The 18,351-nt window shown below is 54.7% G+C and overlaps 1 protein-coding gene across 1 annotated transcript; it reads left to right on the plus strand.

Moving 5' to 3' along the window:
* The first annotated feature begins 209 nt into the window (after positions 1-209).
* On the plus strand, positions 210-11,080 carry LOC142823246 (zinc finger protein RFP-like). The gene is made up of 7 exons (XM_075914043.2): positions 210-670; positions 2,268-2,363; positions 4,401-4,631; positions 4,948-4,970; positions 6,013-6,128; positions 8,306-8,353; positions 9,684-11,080. The coding sequence occupies exons 1-7, from the start codon at positions 254-256 to the stop codon at positions 10,193-10,195; spliced, it is 1,443 nt and encodes a 480-aa protein (XP_075770158.2). The 5' UTR covers positions 210-253; the 3' UTR covers positions 10,196-11,080.
* Positions 11,081-18,351: the final 7,271 nt, after the last annotated feature.

Below are 18,351 nucleotides of genomic sequence, written 5' to 3' on the forward strand. Positions count from 1 at the left end.
CGAAATAACGGTGCAGTGTAGATGCACCCTGAGCGCCTAGGCCCAAGTTTGGTGCCTGGCAGATGTTTCGGAGAAGTGACTGTCAGTCTGGACTCAACACACTTCATGTAAAGGCGTGGAAGAGTCTGTAAAGGGAAAGAGCAGGAGAACACGCCCAGACAGGTGGCACTGACTAATACAAAGTGCAACCCGCCCATTTCCCTGGCAGACGAAAGAGAAACTAAACCCTCTGGTCTCCCCTGCACCAGAAGCCATGGCTGCTGCGAATACAGCAAAGAAGTTCCAGGATGAAGTGACCTGTCCCATTTGCCTGGAGTATTTCAACGATCCGGTGTCTCTCGACTGTGATCACAGCTTCTGCCGAACCTGCATCACCCAGTGCTGGGGGGGAGTCACCGCAGACGTCTCCTGCCCCCAGTGCAGACGGACCTTTGCCCAGGGGAACCTCAGGCCGGACAGGAAGCTGAGGAGTTTCGTGGACATGGCCAGAGAACTCCAGTTGCAGGCAGGGAAGGAACCAGCCCCAGAGAGACTGTGTGAGAAACACCAGGAACCTCTCAAACTCTTCAGCAGAGAGGATGAAATCCCCATCTGTGTGGTGTATGACAGATCCAAGGGGAGCCAAGGTCACAACCTGATTCCCGCCGAGGAAGCTGCCGAAGAATTCCAGGTGGGGAAATGCCGACTGCGATCCCTGCCCTCGTGGGACTGAGGGGAGCACTGGGGAGCAGCTCCCGCCCTGGGAATCTAGCCGATAGGATCAGGGGTGGGACTGCAGGAAGCAGGGATAGGGTGATAGGGCACCGCAGCAGGGTCATTGCCGCCTGAGTGCCCCTCGTGGCATGGGGTAGCCCTGCCTCAGTTTTCCAAAAAAGACCCACAATGGCATTTTGTGTGGCCAGTAACAGCCCTGCTCTCCCAGCCGGGACTCTCAGGACTTTGAGTCTGGAGTTTGGTCTTATCATCCTGAGCAAGATCCAGGGTCTCCTCTGCCTGCGCCAGGGGCCTCCTCCCTCTGGCTTTCCCTGGGCCTACCCCAGGCCAGGTTGGATCCCAGGGCCCCTCATCCTGCCCTTCATTGTCCCTTCCTGGGGAGGAGAATAGACTATGTCTCAGGCAGGGCTGACAACCAATGTTTCGTCTAAAATAGTCCATCTGGGCGTGGAATAAATTTTGTTCTGTGCGCCAAGGCATGTGTCACTGCGCACTACCCATTGAAACACCTGCTGCCAGCTGTGAGTGACTGTGCACGCTGCTAATCAGCTGGGCAGCACTGGAATCTCTCCTAGCTGACTGCCCAAACGCCCGGCTGACAGGAACCCTGCTCAGATCTCCTCCCTTGAAAGGGCTAGCCAGCCTGTGCCCAGCCTCGTCCCCACCCGCCTCTCCTGAGCCACAGGGAGAGTCCCAGTCCTGCAGATTCCTCTTTGGGATTTATCTTTGCAGATTCAGTGGGGGAACTTTGTGCCCACTACGTGTCCATGCTGATGTTCATGGCAATGGCAATAATTGGTAGTGAGTAGAATGCACTGGTGTCTATAGCACTGGCCTCTCCGGGCTTCAGGGAGCGATTGGGGCCCTGTGGGTCCGGGCACCCTATGGAGGAGCCAGCCAGAGAGAGCTCCTAGCCCCAGCCACAGACTCATGCACACGGCCCACAGCAGGCGGGTAAAGAAAGAACCAGGGTGGGAACGGGGGAGGGGCACTGAGGGTTGTTTGCAAACACCTGCAGTCACCAGAGCTAGGTCATCACGGGTGGCTGCCAGGCCAGATTTCCACCCTGCACCTGCCTGGCTGTGTCCCTCCTCTCTGCTCCTCCCCCACCCCTCCATGCGCCCCGGCCTCTCTGGAGGTCCCCGATGCTCACCGTGTCCCACCTCTCCTCCAGCTCCCTCCCCTGCGATCTCCCCCAGCCCCAGCTCATGCAGCCTCTGAGGATGTGATCCCAGCTCCCTACTGTAACAGGGGCCGAGAATTTCAAACACTCTGAAAACACTCCCAGGTTCTATTACTGTGACTCTGTGTATCCGATCCCATAAACCTGCCAGACCCTGCAGTGGCGAGTACAGTGTGTTTCTGTGCTGGGCCAGCTCCCCTCCCTCTAGTTCTGAAACTAACAATAAGAGAAACAAAACTAAAAAACTAAACATCTTCACTGGCAGGACATTACAGAAATGGGTTGAACCAAAAATGATCTATTTTAAATGATTAGCAAATCTCACATTTGATTTTTTGCTTAGTCACATGAAATGTTTCTGTGTCTCCAGGAAAGGCTCCAGGCCCAGCTGAAGACTCTGAGAGCTGAGAGAGAAAAGCTGCTGGGACTGAAAGTGAGCAGGGAGAAGACCAGCCAGAAGTATCTGGTAGGTGCCTGGCGTTATTACCCTGCCTTTGTAGAGAGCCACGGGGAGCTGATCTTGAATCCAACATTAAGGAGCGGCCCTAGACTGGATTACGGTTTCTCTTCATCAGCCAGAGAATGAGCACCCAGAAATCACAATTCATTGCTTTAGCAAAATCCCTCCTTAGAGTTGGGCCCCAAACCAGCCGCTTCCACCCTCTGTACATTTGTGGACACCTTTAGAAATGGCAGAGGGAGGTTCTGACCCCTTTGAAAATCGATTGTCTGTGTGAACAGCTGAATTCTGTCCAGTCTAAGTCTTTTGCTCACATGGTCCATGGCCCCGGGGGCACAAAGACCCCAGCGTGGAAACCACTGCCACGTGCTCTGTGAACTGTTATTCTCATCTACTGTCTTTTAGTTACAATTATCTTAATTACACTCACTTCACAAGCAACAATTTCTAATAACAAACACCGAATTGGGAATTAGGAAATGCCGAGCCTGAGACCAAAGCCCCAGTGAAACACGTTCGTTCGTCAGTTCCCAGCCTCCCTCAGCCCAGAGATTGCAGGACGTTCAGTTATGTCCAGAGGAGTCCCCTTGTGCAAACTCTGTTTGCTGTTCAGAGTTCCAGCTTCAATCACTAAATAAAGCCCCATGGCCCTGGCAAGTTCCCTCCCTCCGCTCCTTCCTGTCTTGGTCCCTTTGGGTACCTCTACACTGCACACTTATTTCGGAATAAGCTGTTCCAGAGGAGATATTCCAAAATAGCTTATTTCAAAATAGCATGTCCACACTACAGGGAAGCCTCGAAATCAGTCCAAGGCAGGCTCTCCTAATGTGGATGCGCTACCTCGATGCAGAGCCCCAGGAAGCACTGAGGAGAAATTACCCTGAACGGCCCTGGGGAGGGGCTATCTCGAAATAGCAGCAGTGGAGCGTCCCACACGACTGCTATTTCAAAATAGCAATTTCAGAAGAGGCCTTATTCCTCGTCAAATGAGGCTTACAGAGTCGGAATAAGTGGCCCGTTATTTTGAATTTATTTAGAAATATCGGAATTGCTGTGTGGACGCTCCCTTTGTTATTTTGGAATAAGGGCGGCTATTCTGTAATAGCGCTGCTGTGTAAATGCACCCTTTCTGCCCTGACAGTTTCTCCATTGCTGTCTATGTAGCACTTTAAAGACTAACAAGATGATTTATTAGGTGATGAGCTTTCGTGGGCCAGACCTACGAAAGCTCATCACCTAATAAACCATCTTGTTAGTCTTTAAAGTGCTACATAGTCCTGTTTTTTGTTTCAGCTACACCAGACTAACACGGCTACATTTCTATCTCCATTGCTGTCGTTCACCTTGGGTGCCTGCTTTTTCTTTCATGGGTGCACATCTTTTTTCTTCCCACCTGTCTCAGCGAGCGTGGCTCTGAGTAGAGCTGAGCAAATGCCAGATCTTTGCTGGCAGGGTATTAACAAAATGGGTTGAACAAAAATAATCTATTTTTAAAATTATTAGCAAATCACACATTTGATTTTTTTGCTTGGTCAAATTAAAGTTTTGTTTCAACTTGACCATTTCCTTAAAAATAATTTTAGAAAACACAAGGACAGTTTCAAAAATAAGTTTTGGTTTCTCATGTATTTCTTTCTGCAGCACAACAACGGGTGATGTTGCCAGTGATTCATGAAATGTTTCTTTGGTGACAAATCTGTATTTTCCCAGGAAAAAAATGTAATGAGGAAAATGTCACCAAGGAGTAGTGCTGAGTCCTGCTCCCTGCTGCTCCCTCCTGCTTTGGATCAGCATCACTGAGGCCATGAGCCACTCACGATCCAAAGCACGTCAGACATGGAAATGTCCTTTATGAGATTCTAGGGCCAAACAGGAAGACGTGAGAAAATTCTCCCTCCTGGAGACAGACTGTTCACTGTCCGGTGACTTAGAATTTCCAAAAAGAGATTCTCCCCCTGAGCACTAAGTGCTCTGTGAAGGGTCACAGGCACCGTCCATGTCCCCCTAGCGGTGGTGATGTTCTTCCTTTGGTTCTTCTTCCAGAAACAGACACAAGCTGAGCGGCAGAAGATTGTGGCCGAGTTTCAGCAGCTGCGGCAGTTCCTGGAGGAACAAGAGCGACTCCTGCTGGCCCAGCTGAAGAAGCTGGACAAGGAACTTGTGAGGCTCCAGACTGACACTGTCACCAAACTCTCGGAGCAGATTTCCCGTCTCAGCGAGCGGATCCGGGAGCTGGAGGGGAAGTGTCAGAAGCCAGCGAGTGAATTCCTGCAGGTGAGGCTGAGGGGGAAATTCCCCAGCTCCCACCACAGAGACAGGACAGTCCCTAGCAGGTGGGCACAGGAGTCAGAGGTCACAGGGCAGCTCCGTGTGCGCCCTCCTGGCATGTGAATTGTTGTTTTGTGCAGACCCAGAGGCACAGAGAGACTAGAGATGGCAAAGCCCCATTCGCTCAGGGATCCATGGCCCTGGGGCCAGGCAAAGCCTAGTTCCCCTCGCTCGCCAAATCCCTCCCTTGGAATTCACAGTGTGTGTCAGGTGGGACTGAAACTCTCTCTCTCTCTCTCTCTCTCTCTCTCTCTCTCCCCAGGACGTCAGAAGCACCTTGAGCAGGTCGGTGGTTCTCACCCCCTCACACCTCACAGCGCTGGGGAAACACTGGGCAGTGAAGTTGTCGCTGCCTCTCCCCAGGGCTCCACAGCAGAATGTGCGGGAAGGTCACATTTGGGATTCAAATCTCTGACCCATTTAACCCTGAGGCCCTCGCCCTTTTAGAGACGACTCTGCAACTCCCCAGGGAAAGGCGCAGACTGGCCTGTGGTATATTCTATATGCCCCAGGACTGAGGGGTGGGATGTGGGCCTGTCCCTGCTGGGCGCTGGGCACCGTTCAGCCCAGGGTAGCAGGGATCCAGGGTCTTTCCTGCCCAAGGGCTGTTTGGAGACCTGTGTGGGATGAGCTGGGGAGGGGGAGCAGGTGTCTCAGTCTCGTCCCTAGTGGGCAGATTCTACAGTCCTTCCCCTGGGAACCTCCCGTCCCTCAGCGCCTGGAGATCCAGGGAGTTGGTCGTGGAGACTCAAATTCTCACTAACCAGAAGTTAAGAACTGAGTCACTCAAGGCAGGATCACAGCGGCTCCTAACCTGTGGGCCACAGACGCCTGTAGGGTTGCCAGGTGTCCGGTATTGGCCCGGACTGTCGGGTATTTGCGGCCTCTGTCTGGTAAAATGTCCGGTATTTTCTGTTTCTCTCAGTCGGAAGGACGCTTGGGCCATTTTCCTCCTGCCCCGTCTGGAGGGGACGCGGAGAGCAGGGAGCCTGGGGACTTAAAGGCGCAGTGACGCTTTTTTTTTGGTGTGTTTGTGGGGGGTTTTTGCACCCACCATGTGAGGGGGAGGTATTTTTTGTGAAAGTATCTGGCAGCCCTCGACTCTTGGTGGTCTGCGATGGGACTGCAGGGGATCTGTGGAAAGTTCAAAAGCAAGGACTAGGCATATGGCGGTGGCCCCGATCCTTGGTTTTCTTTTCCTTTTCTTTTTTTCTCCCTCAGGGAGGGGTGGGGGTCCGTAACATTTTCATAGATTGAGAAGGGGCCCACATAGTCGAAAAGGCTGGGAACCACTGCAGTGTCACCATGGGACATTGTTTCTCCCCAGGTGTGAGAAGGTGCGGGCCCAGCAGCCAGAGGAGATGGCTCCTGAACTGGAAGAGCGAGTCCGTGGTTTCTCCCAGAAAGTGACTGCGCTGTCGGAGAGTCTGAGGGAGTTCAAAGGTACCTGGGGGGAATGGAGGAGGGGAAAGTGAGACCCTGGAAGGAGAATGGTGCTGGTCAATTGGTTCATAATTAGATGATGCTTCCATGTAATTGGGGGTGAATGGCCCAGACTTGGGTTCCAAGACACTCAGGTTGATTAATTCAAACCCTTGTTTGTTCAGAAGCAGCCTTTGCAATGACAATGACTGTGAGAGTGAGAAACGCCAGGGAGAGAAACACGCTCAGTTCCCTTCTCCTGGGGCACAGGCCAGTCATGGTGCATTTCTCCTGCGAGAGTAGGAGCACCCCTGACAGTATCTGACCTGTTAGAACCATCCAGACGAGTTCTGTTCCAATCCCCGTTGTGTTCGGGTCAGTAAGTACCTTGTGTGACTTGTACACGGCTCACACAGGAACTTTGAATTGCTGGAGCGTTTCTGCTGTCCAAGCGATTTTGAAGTTACTTTCTTTCCTGATGTGCAGGGGTCATTTCTCCACAGGGGGGTTCTGGACATGGCTCCCTGGCCTGGGCAGGTCACTCTGGGTGTCTGTCTTCAAGTGCGTTGTGTGGGCAACACGTCTGTGTCCTGCAGAGCAACTCAGGAACACGGCACTTTAAGAGCAAGATCCCTGTAGGAAACATTTCCCTTGTGACAAGCACACGGCTTGCCAGGCCCAAGCCGAGTCAATCACCATCAATCCGCTGGGGGGGCAATAATTCTTGGTGGGGGCCAGTCCAAGATTTTGGAAAGTGGCCAAGGGCCACACTCTGCTGTGGTGGGGGTGCAGGATCTAGGTTGGAGGTTGGGTGCAGAACGGTGCATGGGGTAAGGGACTGTAGTGTAGGAGATGGTGTGGGGTCTGACAGGAGTTTGGGGTGGTGACCTGGGTTGGGGGATGCGCTTTAGGGTCAGGGAGGGGGTCTGGGTGCTGGAGAGGATTCTGGCCTGGGGTAGAAGTGTAGGAAGGTCTGGGAGGGAGCTGTGACCTGGGAGAAGGGGAAAAGGGGGGTGCAGACTGCAGAGGGTTTGGACAGTGACCTTGGTCAGAGGATTGGGGTGCAGGGTCAGGGAGGGGGTGTGGGTGCAGGGGAGGATTCTGGCCTGGGGGAGGGACGTAAGAGGTGGTCCAGGGTCTGGGAGGGAGCTGTGACCTGGGGCAGGGGGCACACAGAGCTTGGAGGGTGACCTAGGGAATTGAGTTGGGATGCAGGAGGGGCTGAGGTGCCAGTGGCAGGCTGTGGCTGGGAGGCACTTACCCAAGTAGTTCCCAGCCAGCAGCCCTGCAGCATCCCCCAAGGCAGGCTGGGCTCCCTGCCTGCTGCAGCCCCAGATCACTAAAATTGCAGGCTGGTCCCTCCATGTAGCTCTCAGCTCCGGGAGGGGGAAGAGGCTTGTTTCCAGCCAATCGGAGCTAAGGATTGTGCTGGGGGTGGGGATAGCACATGAAGCCCCCCCCTCGCTGCAGAGCCCAGAGCCCCAGGGACTGAGCTTTAAACCACGGCAGCTACATGTGCTGAGGGTCCTGGCAGGGGGGTCCACAGGCCGGATTGGGTGGCTTGGTGGCCGGATCCAGCCCCCGGGCCGTATTTTGCCCAGCCCTGGCGTAAATACCCAGGTTCAGTCTCCAAACGTGGACAGAGCAATGACCCTGGTCCCAGTTCTCAGCACTTCCCCACGAGCCAAGCCCAGGGAGAGGAGAAGGAGCCGGGCCAGGCCTGAGGTCATCTCCCATCAACTCCCGACTCACGAATGGTCACAACCTTTAGGCCACAATTCAGCAAAATCTCCTCCCAGCAGCTGCAGGCCCAAGGCCTGTCCCTGAGAGGGCTGGAGATGGGGGAGAGAGCTGGGGGAGGGGATGAGGCAGTGGGAGGAAGAACAGAGGGACGTGGGCCTCCTCGCCCTGCTCTGCTGGTGTATGGTGAATCTGGCCCATGGAGCCCACCCCCCCGACTCAGTTTCCCCAGGGATAAACAGCTCCCAGCGAGAGCCAGGGTCTCACACTCTCCGAACATCCCGTTAGCATCAAGAGACCAAGGTGCCGGAAGCTGCTTTGATGCCAAAGGCTCTGCAGGGCCTGGGCCTAGGCACCGGCAAAAGGCCGGACGTGAGCGAGGCTTGAGTGTGTCTGTGACATGACAACCCGGCTCTGGGCTCCCCGTACAAACCTGAATCTCCTCTCTCCTCCCCCAGACTCTCTGCCGGCCGCACTGGAGAAAACCCTAAGAGCGCACAGACCAGGTGAGCTGCCTCGGACCTCATGCCCCTCCCCAGCCTCCTCCAGCCCAGGGGCCACCTCCTGCCCCCAGACTCCTCCTCCTGAGAACCCCCGAAACCCCCAGCCCAGAGCCCAACCCCCTGCCCAGAGCCCCCTATCCCCAGGGCTCCCCCACAGTCCTCAGCCCCTCTAGCACCTCAACTCCCTGCCTCAGCTTGTACCCTCCCTCCGGTATCCAAAGCCCTTGGCCTCACCCCTCCTTGCCTCCTCTCGGCCTTGGGCTCCCCTTGTTCTCTGGCATGTGGGGTCGCAGAGGGGAGTTTCTCTCCCCCCCGGTGACTGAGGGGCTGTGCCCAGCATGGACTCTGGGGCACGTGGGGACGTTGCTCTTTTTCCTGCCCCCGGCAGGGGACCCAAGAGTCCATGGGCGGGTCCCTGCTCTGCCAGGGGAAGGGATGGATCAGACCCCAGAGCACCAGGGCCCGGGGCACAGACAGGGGCAGTCCTGGGCCCATTGCAGGCAGCTGGGGAGCTGCTGAGAGCAGAGCTCTGGTCCTGTTCCCCTTTTCCTCTCCCCCCATGTTAGCTCAGCTTCTCTCTCCCTCCACCCAGCCCCCGCTGGGACCCCCGTCAGCTCCCTGGGGCCCCTCTTCCTTCTGTCACCCCTGAGTCAGCCTCCTGCCATGGCTGGGACAGAGACACCCCTGTTCCCTCCGCACGGCGCCTGGGCACCCCCAGTGCAGGACTCGCCTTGTTCAGACTCTTCCCGCCCAGCCCAGCTGGGGCCGGTCCCTGCCCCTCCCTGCTGGCTCTGCGGGGTCTGGGCGCTGGGCCGGAGGCTGAGCAGCCTGGTGGGGGGCAGGTCGGAGCTCGGCCCAGAGCCCCAGCGCGGCAGGAAAGGAGCCGAGCCCAGACGTGCCGTGCGGGGGAGACGTGTCACGGGGGGAATCATAAACCCTGCCCAGAGGCAGCTGGGACCCAGGGACATTTCAATGGGGAGGGGTCCAGTCGGGGGCAGGGCCTGGATTCAGCCAGCCCTGACCAGGCAGTTTCCATCCCATCCCTCTGGGGTTCCCAGCCCAGAGTCACTTGTCCCCGGCCCAGGGCGAGGGGGCAGATTCCCAGTGTCAGGGCCCCTCTGATCCCTTCTCTCTGCCACGGCCCCTCCCTGCCGGGGAGTGAGCTGCCCCTTGGGCTGGGCCGAGACCTCAGGGCTGCTCCCCACTCAGAGCCGGGCGCCCCTGGAGGCAGGAGAGTCCCTGAGTCACTGCCCAGCTGGGGCAGATTCTGTCCCTGACGCCATTGACCCCCCCAGGGCCGAGCTCTGCCCCTCACGCTCTGATTCTCCCCCAGCCAACGTGACTCTGGATCCAGACACGGCGCATCCCCGGCTCATCCTGTCAGAGGATGGGAAACGTGTGAGACGGGCAGAGACACGGCAGCCCCTGCCCGACACCCCGGAGAGATTTGACGTTTGGGAATGTGTGCTGGGCCGTGAGGACTTCACCTCGGGGAGACATTGCTGGGAGGTGCAGGTGGGGGGTGGGCCATGCTGGGCTGTGGGGGTGGCCAGAGAGTCTGTGAGAAGGAAGGGAGGGATCAGCCTGAACTGCAAGACCGGGATCTGGGGTGTGCGGCGGAGGGTTGATGAGTTTGACGCTCTCACTGACCCTGTGACCGGCCTGCACCCGAGGTTCCCCAGCAGGATCCAGGTTTGTCTGGACTGTGACCGGGGGCAGGTAACGCTCATCACTGCTGGTACCGAGGCCCTGATCTTCACTTTCCCGCCGGGCTCCTTCCCTGGGGAGAGAATCCGACCCTGGTTCATGGTGGGGTGTGACACCGAGCTCCGACTGTCTCCATGACAACAGCCCCTCTGGCCTCACACACCCCTGTGTGACCCTGGAGGACTCCCCTGTATCCCGCCTCTGGCTCCTCCTCTCTATGACCTCAGAACTATCTCTCCCTCCCTCCCTGCAGCTCCACTTAAGGGAGGTGGAAGGACCCTACTGCAGCCCAAGGGAGCAGACGGGCCCTGAAGGGCAGAGCTGGGGGCTGGGCAGGGGCAGAGCTAACAGCCGGGCTGGGGACAGGCAGAGTTCAGATCAGGTCACACAAATAGACCAACCCAACGGCTCTGCCTCTCACTAGCCCCCCGGCTGCCTTGGGGACTCTGGGGCAAGCTGGGCTCAGGAAAGCAGCCGGCCCTGGCTCATGAAGCTGCTGCCTGCTGGGAACTTTGCTCTCCCCTGCAGAGCTGGAGACAAGGAGCGAGCTCCAGGCAGGGGCTGGGGTATTGCAACGCTGAACGGTGCTGCCTGGAATTGTAGCTGCCCAGAAAATCCCTGGCACGACACTGTGAGCCCCCAGCCTGAGTTATGGGGGGATGTGAGTGTTTGGGACAAGCCAGCAGGCCTGGCAGAGAGCTGCCTGAGCTAGTCTATGCGAGGCGCTCACCAGGGAACATCAGAGCAGCCAGACTGGGTCAGACCAAAGACCCGTCCAGCCCAGTGTCCTGTCGGCCCACAGTGGCCAGTGCCAGGTGCCCCAGAGGGAGGGAACAGAACAGGGAACATCCAGTGATCCCTCCCCTGTCGCCCATTCCCAGCACCCCACATACAGAGGCCAGGGACCCCTCCCTCCCCAGCCCCTGTGTAACTTGTGTGTCAGGAACGGTGTGTGAATCATTTGCTTTAATAAAATGTTTCCATCTGCTCCTGTCCGGTTGCTCTCTGGTGTGTTCCCCCGTCTAGAAAATGGATTGTTGCCACAAAGGGGGGGGGCTTTGCTGTCTCTAGGGGGTAGTTTTTGTGGGGGGAGGGAGGGGTGTTTGCCGTTCAGACTATTCTACTGAACAGAAGCAGGACTCAGATTCTCTGTGAACTCATGACTGGACTCAGGTACCCGGGACCCTGAGCTGCTACGTATGTGTCAGTGCAGACACACTTGGGTGCAGTGGGGCGGGGGCTCTTTAAGGACATAAGAACATAAGAGCAGCTATATGGAGTCAGACTAAAGGCCCATCCAGCCCAGTGTCCCACAGTGGACAAAGCGACTTCCCCCAGAAGAAGTGAACAGAACGTGGAATCATCACATGATCCCTCCCCATCGCCCATTTCCAGCCCTTGGCAAACAGAGTCTAAGATCACCATCTCTGCTCATCCTGGCTAATAAGTATTGAAGGACCTAACCTCCATGAATTTATCCCGCTCTTTCTTGAACCCTGTTAGGATGTGTCTCCACAGCAGGGCTCAACTCAACATAAGCTACACAAAGTGAGCTTCGTCATATCTTATTTCGAAATTGCGAGCGTCTACACAGCACTTATTTCAAGATGAAGCAGTCTTCCTCCAGCTTCCCTTATTTCTCATATAATGAGGCTACGTCTACACTGGCAGTGAAAATGACGATCGGGGCTCTTTTCCGGAAAAGCGCGTCTACATTGGCCACGGACGCTTTTCCAGAAAAGCATCCTGCCAATGAAGACGCTCTTTTTCCAGAAATACTTATAACGAAAACTATTCTGTTTTAAGCATTTCCGGAAATTCATGCCAGTATAGACACAGTACTGGAGAGTAATTAGTCCAAATGACTCTGGGGAGCAGTTGTTTTGAAATAGCAGCACCAGAGCATCCACACAACTGTTATTTCAAAATAAGTGTTATTCCCCAAGGAAAGCAGGAGTCCAGATTTCAAAATAAGCAGCCCGTTATTTTGAAAGAAGGGATTTGTTAGGGTGGATGCTCTACCCATAAATTCAACCTACAGGGGTTATTTTGAACTGAGGCCCTAGTGCAGGCTTGGGGTAAGTGCCATGTCGGGGTGGACACCTTGAACGTCACAGCGCTGGGGGTGATTTACTGCACAGTGACTTGCCAGTGTAGACTTGGCCTTAATGCTAGTCAGTGTCCTGCTCACTGTGGTCAGTTTTTGTTTTCTCCTTCCTGTTGTCTAGATCAAGTTTCAGGGAAGATGAAGGTTCCCTCCATCGGCCACAGCGCCAGAGCCAGCTCCCCTCTTCCTGGTTTTGTTTTCTTCCTGACTTTTTTTCTTCCTGGCAGGCGGAGGGGGGGGGGGGGGGGGAAGGAGGGTTCATTTGTTTTGTTTTCAGGAAAAATCACACTTTTAAGAACATGCCCCCTGTCCCAGAATGCAGGAGGCTCCGTGTGCGCGTGTCTGAGCCTGCACAGCCAAACTACGCAGAGAAACTAAACTTCCATTTTCAGCCGATCTCCGCAACGAGGTTCCAAGCTCTCTCCAGGGGAAAGTTGAAGGAGTCTGAGGGTCCCCCACAGGAAGGAATTCCTAAATGCGCCTTCCCGGGTTCTCAAAGGGGGTTGCATTTGGGTGGTGGCAGCGTTACCAATCCAAGGCTGGAGAATCTGTGATCTTGGGAGCTTTCCACACAAGCCTTTACTGGCAGGGTGTTCCCACGTCCTTGGCGGGCCTCCGCCTTCTGCACCCAACGTGCCAATGCGGGAACAGCCTGGGCAGTGCGTAGCTGGCATGGCTCTCCCATTGGCCTGTGGGAAGGGCGCGGGTGAGTCACTCCGCTAGGGGTTGTGGGGCGGGAGCTAGAGGCAGAGGACAGGTGGGGTGGAGTAAAGCAGTCCCCTGTCTCCTCCTTCTGACCGCTCCATCCCAGCACAGGGCCATGGGAACGGGGACCGAAGTTAGCCAAAGGATTCAGGGGAGAGGGGGGGTGTCCTCCAGCCCTGAGCTGAGTCCAGCCTCTCAGGTCCAGCTCAACCACTCCCATGGCTCACCCAGGTACCAAACCCAGGTCAATGGAACCCTCCCCACCCCCAAGTTCTCACATTCCTCTGTCCACAGGCCCCGAAACCTGCCTCTCTGCAGCTGCTCCCCTGGCAAAGGCTGCAGGTCTGGTTTCTGCCTCTGGGCAGGGCTGCGGAGGGAGGGGCCGCAGCCAGGGACGACTCTAGGTTTTTTGCCAGTCCCAAGCAAAAAGTTTTTGGCCACCCCCCCTTTGGCCCCCTGCTGCAGGATAGGCAGGAGGAGGAAACCCCCTTGCACCTGGCTGCTCTTTGTCTCCCACCCCCCTCCGGCCAAACCCCGCCTAGTCCTGTCCCCCCCCCCACCACCCCGACCCCCCCCCCACTGAACCCAGTTTCCACCTTCTCTCCCCTCCCAGCCAAACCCGATCCCCCCCCCCAACCGGCCCCAGCCCGCCCCCCACCGACTCCGTCTCCTTCCCTCTCCCCGCCGAACCCCCGTGTCCCCTCCCCGCAGCAGGCGCGGGAACTTGGGAGCCCCGGGGAGGGTGCACGTGGCCCGGGGGTCCCCCCGCGGATGCGCGCGCTCACAGGCGGGAAACGGAACGGGCAGGGCCAGGGGTTCGCGGCGCAGCTCCCGGAGCGAGGCAGCGACACCCCCCCCCTCCCGCCTCCGCGCCCGCGCCAGCCAATCCGCGCGCAAGGGGCGGAGCCAGCCCCTCCGCCCGGCACGAGGCCAGTGTTCGCAAACCAGCAGCCGGCGCGCGCCGCCCCAGCCCGCTGCGCCCCAGCCCTGCTCAGCCTGCACCGCTGGCGACCGCGCTGTCTCCCCCCGCCCCGCGCTGGGGCGCGGACCCTTCTTCCCGGGGGCCGGGTGGGGCAGCAAGAGCGCCGCCCCCTGCAGGCCCCGGCTTGTCCTGGGGCCACAGGCAGGCCCGCGGGGCGGTGAGGCTGGCGGGATCCGCCCCTGGACACGCGCCGCTCCAAGCAGGTGCTCGATTTGCTGGTGCCTGGAGCAGGTCTCCGGCACGCAGCAAACTTCTACCCCAGCTGCTCCCGCTAGCGGCCGCAACACACAGGAGACGTCTCCCGGCCGGAAGGTAGATTTCACCGGCCCCAGGGTGTCCCGAGGTAGCATTATAGTTCTGCTACAGCACAAAGGATTTGGGGGGAAGTACAGACCTCCGCTAGAGGGGGGATGATTAATAAATCGCCCCCCCTTTCCCTTCTATTTATTTCGAGTTTTCATATCCCCTACTCATAACTCCGGTCATCTGAAGAAGTGGGCTGTGCCCAGAAAGCTCATGATCCCATCTGCATGTTTTGTTAATCTATAAAGGGCTACCAGACCATTTGTTGCTTTTTTTCCTGCCTATTAAGAGTGTCCAGTCAGCAAAGTTCTGACCATCTGACTAGCCTTGCCTAGTCTAAACAAGAAGTAATTACATCTCTACTGAGAAAGTGACAACTTTGCACCTGTAAAATGGTTCGTTTTGGGTGTTGGCTAGTACATGGTTTTCAGAAGCAATTAAAAACAAAATCCCCAGTCACTGTCAAAAGCCAGAGCGGTACAACACAAAGGGACACATTCATATTCAGCAACCCTGCAAATCAGAACCCCATTCCTGCAGACTTGTACACATGATTCATTTGAAGTATGTAAGTGATTTAACTTTCAGAGGAACCGATCCCATGAGTAAAGTGAGGCACACGCATAGTACCATTGAAAGTAGTGAAGCTACTGGTGCTTAACGGTTTGCAGACACCCTTGGCAAAATGTCTTGTCAAACTTATGCATGCATGTTGGGATGCAGTAACAGGGCAATGTTTCTCCCAATTCACCAGACCCATTCAACTAAATTCTACTAGGCCAGAGAAACAGGCAAACTTGCATAAGAGAATCTGAGTTTTAAAATTGTAGCTTCCAACTTAAACATCAAATCACTAACAGACTTAGCAACCTGGGATCTTGTCTAAGCTTACAGAGATACAGCTTTGTTGCTGTAGCAATGCTTGTGCAGCCCTCTAGTGCAGGCTCGTGTCCACCAACAAGCAGGTACTGCTATCACTGGGGTAAAACCATCTCCCCAAATGAAATAAGCTACTTCAATAGAAGTGCTTTTCTCTTGGCTTAGCTGCATTTACCTGGCAAATTCAGTCCACCTCGCTATGTTTGATGGGGATGAAGGCAGGATCACACCCCTGTCCAACACTGTTAGGTTGCTAAATTAAGTGCAGGCTAGAAAATGGTAAAACGTTTGTATACTACTATCCAAAATTAAAAGTCTGGCGTGTTTCCTCAGTGAAGTCTGCCAAGAAATACACAGAGCAACATTATTTTTAGAAGCAACCAGCTGAGGAGAGATTCCAACATGTTCCCTAGCGCAGGGGACTCTTGGGACATACTGCAACAATTACTACTTGATGGAGCACATCTTAGTGCCTATCCAACATCCACAACGGATTATGGCATAAAAAACTACTAAACTACAAATAATAATGACAGCACTACGAAGTAAGTTATGGAGCCAACCACCTATATTTGGAAACCAGTTAAACAGGTCATTCTACCAGGAATCCTTTATTTTTTTCTTCCATGGTCCTTTGCTACCTGCATAAGATGGTTTGCTCTGTCCTAAGTGGCATTATAAACATCAGGAATATACACACAACACTCTTGTCCAATTAAGGCACATGTTCCTCTTTGAGAGGCCAACAGAATATCCAATGCCAAGCGATTTTGAAGAACCATCTGCCTTATTTTCTTCTGCTCAGTTGCCAAGTCCATTAAGGCATCGGCAGTGGCATTTGCCATTATCTCTAAGACTTCTTGGAGTCTCATTATTCCTTCTCTTAATTGATAAGTGGCCTCTCCACAGGCAAAGGGAAACCTCGCACAAACGCCTGTCCAATCGTTCACAGCCCGCTAAGTAAGAGGATGAGTTTTCTCAACATCTGTCTTAGCGTCTCTTACATTTCTAATCTTTCCACTGGGAAGATGGGGGCTACAGGTGGCTCTAGCCAAGCTAAGTAGCAGGATCTGCTCTATAAGGGAGGAAGAATTAAGTATGCCTTGTTACCACACACCCAACATGACGTATTATGTAATTCTGGCATTCGAGCTTTCAGCTCATGTGCAAGATGAATAAAGGTGTTAGAGCTGTTAGTTTCTACAGCCTTTACATCCCATACCACTAAAAGAGAAAGATAACAAATAATAAAAGTAAAAACATAAGAACCCAGGCCAGAAACGAGGCCTTCCTTCCGGGAAAGGACACCACCAGTTTAAGGTTTCCTTAGTCGAAGTCAAAGTTTTAGGTCGCCCAAAGGGGTCGCAGTCCATTTTCCCTGGGCACAGATGTTGTCTGCTTCTGGTTCACCCAGTTCGCGGTGGGGTGAATGTGCGTGGCTCCCTTGAAGTCCGATGTCATCTGCTTCTGGGCCTGGATTGCCGGTACCAGGCCTGTGCTGATCCCCGTCCACCCTTTCAACACACCCAGCTCAGAGCTGTAGGGAACATTTTTAGGTTTAAACTTTGTGAAACTTCAGAGCCAGAAGGAAAAGTAACAACACAACCTATCCCCCACCCCATTCCAGCAGCCCCAGGGTGCATCTACATGGCAGGGTTTTTATGGAAAAACAACACTTACGTCCACACTGCAATTGCGTTCTTGTGACAGGTAGAACAGAGGGTTTTTTCTGACAGTAGTAAACCTCATTCTAGAAGGAAGACGCCTTTTTCAGAAAAAGACGTGTGTGGACAAGGAAGAGGGAGTTTTTTTGAAAGAAGAGGTCTCCAGGAAAAAGCATAGGGGCCCTGGTGGCCACCCCGTCCACAGTCATCACAACTGAAATGCGAGAGTGTCCAATCAGTGTGGATGCTCTCTGTTGAAAAATCGGATGGTTGTTTTGATGCACTTTGGCCATGTGGACCCGCTCTTTTGAAGAACACATTTGCGCCGTAGGTCTAAATCAGTGTTTCTGAAACTTTTTAAGACCGAGAAACATCAATAATTTTTTTTTATGAGGAACACCAAGATCTGCAGGAAAATATGCAAATGAGATTGTGGCTCATGCAAATGAGTCCCTTATTAGTATATTTTTTGCAGAGAAAACTCGTACTGTAGACATGGCCACAGTGTATGTGTCTGGCTTTATAAAGCAGATGCTCACTGCTTCTCTAGTATATTCTCAATTAACACAGTGTGTTGCCTTCTCCCCTGAAAAAGATCCCGTGTGCTTCTTATAAGCATAACTAGCTTCATCCGCTGACACCCCTGCTCCCTCTGTGCTGTTGGTTTGTATTGTGGGAACAGGTCAATCCCACTTCTCTAGCCACGTGTTTCTGCACCTTTCGTTCTTTGCTAGACGCCCCTCAGATCCCTTGGTAGCTGCCTCGTCCCTAAGCTGGGCAGCCTGATGCTCTTAGTTGCTCCTCCTATGGACCCATTGCCTGGGCTTTGTCATCCCTGGTCCCTGGCTCTGAATGTTTTCCTGTTCCTCCAGGGCCCTTTATTATAAGTCACCAGCCTCTAGATGCTGAAGAACCCATGCTCAGAGGGACACTAATATGGTACTTCCTGATCGAGGGGTACATGTCCAGCCCTGGATTGGGATTCAACAGACCTTGGTCTACCACTTTCCAGTGGGGTGACTTTGGGCAAGACACTGTCCCTTTCTGTGCCTCAGTTTCCCCATCTGCCGAATGGGGATAATGAACCTTCTTTCCTTTGGAAAGTAGGTTGAGTGCTGCTGATGAGACAAGCTAGAGGCGCTTTGCCAATATATCAACTGTCGTTAATGTGGGGGAAGGAAAAAACTATCAGGGAGTCGGTCCCACCCGTGTGAAAGAGTTTCTAGCAGGACCTGATTCCAGCTCAGGACCAACATTAAAGTCTAGGAAGAGAAGGGTCCTTTATAGTGTCCATGCTAGTGCTTACACCAGTCCTGTTAACAATTCCCCCTCCCCCAGTTACAGTGGCCTAATGTCTGAGGTGCTGAGGGAGGGGCAACCTTTATTGACCCACGAATGGGCTTGTCTGGCCTTACACTCTGCTAAGGACCGACAAGTTGGGTGGGGCCGAAGGAGCAGCCCCTGGGGCATCAGTGGCCAGCCGGCTCGGCCCCAGACCCAGCTGCCATTCAGTGGGGCTCCAGGGGAACCCCTCAAACACCCAGAGGGGCCGGCCAGGGCCAGGTCATCAGCCTTGCAGGGGAGGGGTAGGTGGAGCACTGACATCACAAAGGCCTGTGGCAGGACCTCAGCCTATTGGGGGACAGGGATGACC

The sequence above is a fragment of the Pelodiscus sinensis genome, chromosome 19 (genome assembly GCF_052426305.1).
Source record: "Pelodiscus sinensis isolate ZL-2025 chromosome 19, ASM5242630v1, whole genome shotgun sequence".
NCBI lineage: Eukaryota > Metazoa > Chordata > Testudines > Trionychidae > Pelodiscus > Pelodiscus sinensis.